Source organism: Brassica napus, chromosome A4 (assembly GCF_020379485.1).
Source record: "Brassica napus cultivar Da-Ae chromosome A4, Da-Ae, whole genome shotgun sequence".
Classification (NCBI taxonomy): Eukaryota; Viridiplantae; Streptophyta; class Magnoliopsida; order Brassicales; family Brassicaceae; genus Brassica; species Brassica napus.
The window spans coordinates 9161899-9170825 of NC_063437.1; the positions used below are offsets into that span (position 1 = coordinate 9161899).

The 8927-nt window shown below is 31.5% G+C and overlaps 1 protein-coding gene and 1 pseudogene across 1 annotated transcript; both read left to right on the forward strand.

Moving 5' to 3' along the window:
- The first annotated feature begins 478 nt into the window (after positions 1-478).
- Positions 479-5091, forward strand: LOC125607909 (annotated as a pseudogene).
- Positions 5092-6041: 950 nt separating this feature from the next.
- Positions 6042-7806, forward strand: LOC106445926 (phenolic glucoside malonyltransferase 1-like). Its single transcript, XM_013887577.3, has one exon. The coding sequence runs from the start codon at positions 6168-6170 to the stop codon at positions 7566-7568; it is 1401 nt and encodes a 466-aa protein (XP_013743031.2). The 5' UTR covers positions 6042-6167; the 3' UTR covers positions 7569-7806.
- The last annotated feature ends 1121 nt before the right edge of the window (positions 7807-8927 follow it).

Consider the following 8927-nt stretch of genomic DNA (forward strand, 5'->3'; position numbering starts at 1 on the left):
TTCAATCATATTTCTAATGTGCATGAAAAGTATTAAAATGATATTTTTGCGAAACGAACTATCATCATTTATATATTATTTGACAAGCATTAAAACATTTTAACTATGACACTTGTCATCACTAAAATGCTTCTGAAAGTTTTTAAAGAATTATGTTGGTCTATCCAACCATATATTATACTTCTTATTAAACTAACTAGGGTCGGTCCGGGCTACGCCCGGGTTTTTGTTTAAATTTTGATTTTTTATTATATATTTTGTACGTATGTTTATTTGATATATAAATATTATAATATTTTTATAAAAATAAAATAGCTAGAAATTATAAAATCATTTTCAGTTATTTATTATTTCTGTCTTACAAATTTCAAAAATTTTAATATCAAAATATCTGATATTTTTGTTATTGGAAACTATATATAAGATGCCGAGCAAAAAAAAATTGATTAAATTTTAGTTATGTGTTTGATTGGTTGGATTGTAAAAATGTTTCATTTCACTTAGTTTTTTTTTATAAATTTTGTTTCCAGTTTTTCTCTTAGTAAATTAATTGACCCTCACTTTTAAATATATAATCCTTTTAACATATTTTCTCTTAAAACACTGGTTTAAAAATTGTAATATCTTTCTGCATTAAAAACTTACGACTACGTCAACAAAACCTAAAATCTACCAACTAAATTCTTACAACAAATTTTCTGCACCTACATACCAACTATTTAGACCCATGATCTAAACATTCATTAATCTTAATTATATAAGTTTTGATGCAAACCTCTTTTAAATGTACAAATTACACATAATTTTATCTTAGTTTTAAAACCATTGAATTCATAACTTTCACATTGAATCTTAGGCATTTAAATATAGTTCTAAATATCGCTTTCCTAGAAGTCGTGATCAGTTATCTGACTGGTACTTGCCTTCATTGGATCCTTTCACTCGTTTTGATGCTCACAATTTTTTTTGGTGTGGATGAATGAAATCCAGTGAACACAGTTGTAAGTTTTAAGTTATGATCTGTATGGCTGGAAAACTTATTAACTTGAAGGCTCTAAAGGTGTAAGCCAAAGATCACTTTTTTTCTTAAAAAATATTAAAGAAGAGACATTAGTATTAATTTTTTTATCCCTTTAAATTCTCCTTATTCTTCTTAATTTTTTATATGATTTATAATGACTGCCAAGGAATACGGCTAATGACTGATCTTTTTTTTTTTTGGCTACTTTCAAATTTGATAAAGAAAATATAGTTCTTAAAGTTGTGGAACTTTCTAAGTGTTTCAGAAGACTTCGAGCAATCATAGGTATCGGAAGCAAATAATATTTGATTATGACAATAAATGTATGAATGATTAGCAGTCAAACAAATCGCATTTTTGATTAAATAGGAAATATGCTTATATTTAAAGTGAATTAAACCGGGAGAGCATGTGAGAAACAAAATAATTTCAAGAGGAGATTGTAAAGCATTACTCAGATGCATATGTTGTGACCGATCATGCATCCTCTTGAAGATAAGCAATGCGTGCCTTCTTAGATGCATTGGTACTTGGTGAGATATCAAACACCTGAAACAAAAAAAAAAGTTGATAGCAGCAAAGATGAACCAATTTACCAAGAAACTGAAACAATTAACATAGATATGTAGCTAATATATACAGATCTCTAGAATAAGCCATAAAAACGCATCCCAAAGTAAAAAACAGGTTAAGATACCCATAAAAGACACCATTCTTGAGACTGAAAAAAGAAGCTAATTTGCAGCTTCTCTACTCTTGGCCTCTCCAGGAGAGTTATGAGAAATTTTCTCGAAATTACTTTAGTGTTAGGGATAGCATGTCGAGGATTCAGCTCATGTAGGTGCAACACTTGAACCAAAATAAAATACCTTCACAATACCAATTTTGAGTATCGTGTTCTTAGCAATAGCAACTAACAACCTTTTGTTGACTCCTTAGCAATAGCTCCGGTTAAAGAGGAGAAACCGGTTGAAGCTCCGGCAGCTGTGGAGGAGAAGCCAGCGGCAGAAGAGGAGATGACTGTTGAAGTCAAGACAGCCTGAGATGCTTGTCTTTCTCTCTCACCCATGAGAACATTTCTGTTTTTTTTTTTTTTTTTTTTTCTTTTTTGGTCAAATTTTTTGTTTAAATCCTATATTTTCGCATAATAATAAAATAATCCAGGGGCTATTATTGTAATATAGAAAGCATATAATACTGAGCAACCAAAACACGTGCTGTATGCTTAAATTTTAATATGTGAAGAGACTTTTATAATTATTATTCGTTAACTTTAATTTTTCATATTTCCTCAGGGCTTGAGTTTACTTTCTACCCACATGAGTTTCTGGAAGACCAACCCATAAAATTAATTGGGCTCGGATATATGTTGCAATAGTTTACTTTTGAGCTGGAGAATATACTAAATGACATGTCATATTGATTGGTCCTGAATATTTTAGGTGAAGTGGACACTCTTAGAAGCCACAAAATTAGTTCCTTTTATATAGTAGGATAATAAAATTAATTAAAAGTGTACAATTACTATTTTTCATTATTTCCTTTATTACTACCTAATATGACTAATATATATATAAATATAGTAATTAATGATAATAATAAATATTTGTGTATTCTCCATCATTTTATTTAATATGTTGTTATTAAAATAAATTAAACAATCAAATTAACCATAAAATTAAAATTTAGATTTTTCCGTATATGTTGTATTTTCATTTTTTTTAGAACGTCTATAAATTACTAAAACCGTTAAAAAGTTTCATGTTAAAAAATTATGATCTTTGGTTTAACATTTTTATTATAACAAGATATACATGATCTGAGTAAAAATTCTCATTTAATAGATATTTGAAATAATATATAATTAAACTATATACCATATAAAATACATAAATATTTTAATTTTAAAATTTACAATGAATTTTCATGAAGATTTATAAATTTTAAATTTATTAAAAATTTCACATTGAAAATTTTGTTTTCGATGATTTATGAAATCTAATTATATAAAAAAATGTTGAATTCTCTCCTGCTGAGGACACGTCACTAAGTCGTGCAAGGAGGAATCAACACGTGCCCCTCTTTTTTAAACGTCGCGTTTCATTTAATCTTGCGCTAACATTTGTGGGCTTCGTACCTGGGCTTTATGATTACACAGCGTTCGAGTCCAAAAGTGACCTAACGCTTATCGTCTTCCTCGGTCACAACGAGTCTAGGGTTCATACTCCTCTTCCATCGCCGACATCAACAATGGAGTCTCGAGAAATTGTGCCAGGAATGTAAACGCTGTGGGGAGCTTGCGGGTTTATACATGTGTTCGTCGGTGCTCTAACACCGGCTTCTAAGGTTCTGGAGTCCCATCATGTGAAGAAAGTCAGTGTCTTGTGGGGTTACCAAGCTGTCCGTCGGCGAGCAGGTGAGGCCAGCGACCATTCCGATTACCCGGAGCAACCACAACTTCAAGCTTTCTGCTATACTATGTCCGTACGTTTCTGGGTATTCTCAAACTTTGAATATCAATTTTTTTGTTTCATTCGAACTAAGGTTATGATTTGATCCTGTGTTTAGATCGGCTACCTAGAATAGCGTGGTTTTACAAGAGGTGTGACTATCGCATTATTATTGATTTTCATTTGATGATTATATAGAACCTGTGTTGAATCGAATTGAGGCAAATTGATTATACCGAATCTGGGTTTAATTCAATTGATTCAATTTCGTAGGTTGGTTGAATCAAATTAATGCAAAGATTTTCATCTCTATAATGTTCTGAAACGACAACCTTTAAAAAAAAACATTCTTATGTTACTGTCAGAATATAATTTTTTTGTTTGTTTAACAGATTTGAGAAGAAGAAGAAGAAAAGAACAACAATGAACTCTGAGCAAAACAACAGCACAAGCTTCCCACCAACTGAGCCAGAACTCTGCGACAATAGATGCGGTTTTTTTGTGTCTTCCAACATGAACCTCTGTTCCAGATGCTACAGAATTCTCCGAGCCGAGGAAGATCTAACCGCTGTAGCAAAATCTGCTGTCAAGAACTCACTTATCACACCAGAGTAAAAACAGCCTCTTGAAACCGAACCAGCCTCTGTTGTTGTAACAGCTGAGCCGTCATCAGCTCCTATAGCCACGGGACAGGAGGAGGCAGAGCCGTCGAAACCTGCACGGACTAACAGGTGTTTCAGCTGTAACAAGAAGGCTGGGGTTATGGGGTTTAAGTGCAAATGCGGTAGCACGTTCTGCAGAAGCCATAGGTGCCCAGAGAAGCACGAGTGTAGCTTCAATTTCAAAGAAGTTGGACGTGATGTAATCGCAAAGGCCAATCATGTGATCAAGGAGGATAAAGTCGAAAGGATATAAAAAAAAAAAACTTTTCTTTTTATAAAGTAATTTGGGGTCTCCATCTTTCGTAAGATCTCTATCTATCAGTTAATTATAATCAATATATTCTTATATTACTATGGTGTTGTTTGTACAAGAGGGAGGAGATACCACATTGACTCTTTTTATATCTGTTGCTACAGATTATTGTTTTTTTTTGAGAAATGTTACAGATTATTGTTATAATTCTATATATTTATTTGCATATAAGCTCATTAGTGTTAAAAAGCTCTAAACTTCACTATATTGAATAAAAAATGTAAAGCGAATCATTTTATAGATCAAGATTAGAAAATTAAAGAAAATATAACCAAATAGTAATACATAATAGATTAAAAGAGATATGTTAAGTTATTCTAACTAAATAAATGTAAAATATATTTTAAATATTTATGTCATGAATTCTAAGAAAAACTATAAACATAGATCCACAACTATGTAAAATTAAAATATATTGTTATATAGTCGAATAAGAGTACGATATAAAATAATGTAAGAGAATGAATAAAACTAGGTAACTTAAAATTAAACAAATAAATCAACAATTCTACACCATTATAATAAAATCAGAATAAAACTTCAAATAAACAATTTTATTAATCGTAAGGTAAAATTTATACAGTTGTAATGGAAATAAAACTGAATAAAGAATAACAATTAATAAAATAATAATTTATACTAATACAGAACAAAATATTTTAAAATAAAAACAAATATTAAACAAATATCAAAAATATCAAAAATATTTATTCTAACTATTTAAATTATTTTTAAATTGTCATCCCGCCCGTAGGGCGGACCGGCCCTAGTTTGTTATAAAAGATATGAATGATCATGAAACCATATGATTACAAAGGTTTATTTAATAGATAGCCATATTAAAATATAATATATATCTATGTTAATATCATTTAAATTTAATTATATACAAAATAGATAAATGTGATTGTTTAGATTTACTTATCATAAATAATAGTAAATAAACAAGAATTATTTATTTTATTTACGTGTGTTTGTGTCAATTAAATTATATACTTGATAGTTAATGGTTTTTCAATTATTTAGTTTATATTTAATATTTTTATTACATATTATGTAAAATAAATAATAATATATAAAGTAATTTATATATACAACGTTTATTCCGCATAAGACGCGGATATATAGTTATTATTCGTTATACACATATTTTTTAACTATTATTAAAATGCAAAAAATATGTATAGTAGAATAGTTAATATTTATAATCACTAAATATAATTATTTTTATATGTTTATTCCCTCCAGTGTGCGGATTATCACATAGTGGATTATCACATAGTATTATGTTGTTAAAGTAGTTTGAAAAATAAACAGTATAACCAGCTTTTTATAATGGAATTAAACTACCACATTTTGGTAAACCTGCTAATAATTCTAAAATTTGAATACAATTTCATTTTACTTTTTTTTTAATTAGTTTTCATTTAGTTATAGTTTAAATGGATTTCATCTCCAGATTATTGAATTACGCCACCATCGTAAAATTGAAAAAGCTTATACACTATTCATTGACGAGATTTAATTCCTTTTTTTGGTCAAAATTATCTTGGAAATTTCTTATGGCTCTCTTTTTCTTATTCTCTATAGTTATGTTAATTATTTTTCTCTTGTTTACGCAAAATTGAATTTCTCTACCTTGTACAGAACATCTCTTTTATATCTGGATATATATGATAGTTTCATCGCCACTTATCTCGCACCACAGGATTACTTAAGAAATGGTGTCTGCACTTAACGTCATCGACGTGTCACGAGTCACCCCTTCTGACTCACCTGAGCCTTTCACTCTATCGCTCACTTTCTTCGACCTAATCTGGTACAAACTCCACCCTGTCGAACGAGTCATGTTCTACCGACTCGCTGACGCAACTCGTCCTTTCTTCGACTCAGTCATCGTCCCCAATCTCAAGTCCTCTCTTTCCTCATCCCTCTCTCACTACCTCCCGCTCGCCGGAAAACTCGTCTGGGACTCACTCGACAAAAAGCCTAGCCTTGTTTATTCCCCAAACGACGCCGTTTCATTTACTGTCGCTGAGTCGAGCGCAGAATTCTCACTCTTAACCGGTAACAAACCGTTCCCCACCACCGAGTTGTACCCACTGGTGCCCGAGTTACAAGTCTCCGACGAGTCAGCCTCAGCCGTATCGTTTCAAGTCACGCTTTTTCCAAACCAAGGGTTTTGCATCGGCGTAACCGCACACCATGCCGTCTTAGATGGGAAAACGACAACCATGTTTCTCAAATTCTGGGCCAACGCATGCAAACGCCAACAAGACCAAACGGTAAACGCTTCCGTACCGCAGGATCTAATCCCGATTTATGATCGTACGGTCATAAAAGCTCCGGGCGATATCGAAACGAAGATTATGAATCAGTTGAATTCCTTCTTCAAAATGGTCTCCGGCGGCAAAGAACCAGAGAACCCGAGGAGCTTAAAGATTCTTCCGTCGCAGGAGCTTAGTCCCGACGTCGTCCGATTCACCCTCGATCTCACTCGTGAAGATATCCAAACGCTTCGAGAGCGACTCAAGAGAGAATCTTCTGCTTCCTCCTCGTCACCTAAAGAGCTTCGCTTGTCGACGTTCGTGGTAACGTTCTCGTACGCGTTGACATGTTTGATCAGAGCTCGTGGCGGAGATCCGAAGAGACCGGTCGGGTACGGGTTCGCGGTGGATTGTCGGAGCCTTCTTGACCCGCCGGTTCCGTCGAATTACTTCGGGAACTGCGTGTCGGCGTCGCTTGGAATGCCGTTAACGGCGGAGACGTTTATGGGTGAAGAAGGGTTCTTGAGTGCTGCGAGGATGGTTAGTGATTCGGTTGAGGGATTGGATGAAACGGTGGCGTTGAAGCTTCCGGAGATTATGGGAGCGTTTATGAGTAGTCTTCCACCAGGAGCGCAGCTTTTATCTGTTGCCGGGTCGACCCGGTTTGGAGTGTACGGGTTGGATTTCGGGTGGGGCAAACCGCAGAGAGTTGTGATTGTGTCCATCGATCAAGGTGAAGCGATATCTATGGCGGAGGGTAGAGATGGGAATGGTGGTGTGGAGATTGGCTTCTCCCTCAAGAAACATGAAATAGAGTCTTTGATTGATTTGCTTCATCAGGGTTTAAAAAGTTAAATCACTTTTCCTTTTCTTTTTCTTTTGCAAAGGAATTGAGTAATAAAATAATCTGAAACTGAGTTTGTGTTTCAGTAATAACAGTTGTGATTAGATAATCTATTCATCTCTCCTTTCTTCAAAGAAGTCATCTTCTCAAATACGTGAAGGAAAATATAGTGACGAACTTTTGTTATTAACGATCATTTTATAGTAAAGCTGTTTATTAAATGAAGTTTTTAATCATACAATCACTTTTGTTATTAACGATCATTTTATGGTAAATAAATAAAAAATCAATTTTATCTATTTTATATTATATAATTAAATTTAAATGATATTAAGATAGATATAAAATATTTTATAGTAAAGCTGTTTATTAAATGAAGTTTTTAATCATATGGTTTTATGATTATTGTCATCTTAAAACAAAAATTTAAACCATTAATAAACTTTTTAATTTGAGATGTCTAATAGTTTTAGTAATTTATAATAATTTTTAATTGAATGCTAATTTTAAATATAAAATATTATTTAAGTTCGCAATATATTTTCAATGCAAATATCAATATATAGTTTGTATTTTATATGATATGTATTTTAATTAAATGATATATATATATATATATATATATATATATATATATATATCAATATAAACACTTATTAAATAAAACTTCTTACTCATGTGGGTTATAACTATTTATATCTTATTATAACAAAAAAATTTAAACCATTGATAACAAAAATTTGTTTGAGACTTTTAACAGTTTCGTAATTTATACTCGTTTTTAAAATTTCAAAATACAACATACACGAAAAAAATCTAATTTTTTCTATAAGGTTAATGCAATTGTGTAATTTATTTTAATTACAAAGATTTAAACAAAAATGATTGAATGTATACAAATTGTTAGCAAATCTTTGTTATTGGAAATCATTAATTGTTATATATATATTTTAATAACATTAGGTAATTCCGTAGCTTTATTTAAAGAAAGAATGAAAAATAACTTTTAATACTAATAAATGATTTTATGATCAGTTTAATGAAAACTATAGTTTATATTTAGATGGACCAACTTACTTTTCTAAGGATTCTCGAAAATAATTCTCATGATGACACATGTCATGCGTCTAATGTTGTAATACTTCTCTTTTAATATATAGGGGATGTAATTGGATAACACAAATAGCTAATAAGTCATTCAAGCGGAAATTATACAAAGAACATTAAATTTTTATCATAAGATTTGTTTGATAGTATATAACTGATAAGCTTGGTCTTACCATAGAAGCTCCTAAGGTCAAACTGACATTTGAAGATTCTTCCAGCAAATCTCCATTTGGTGTCAACATTAATCTAGAAGTGAAAATTGA

Coding starts and splice junctions, on each gene's coding strand:
- LOC106445926 (XM_013887577.3), top strand. CDS start 6,168: ATGGTGTCTGCACTTAACGTCATCGACGTGTCACGAGTCACCCCTTCT.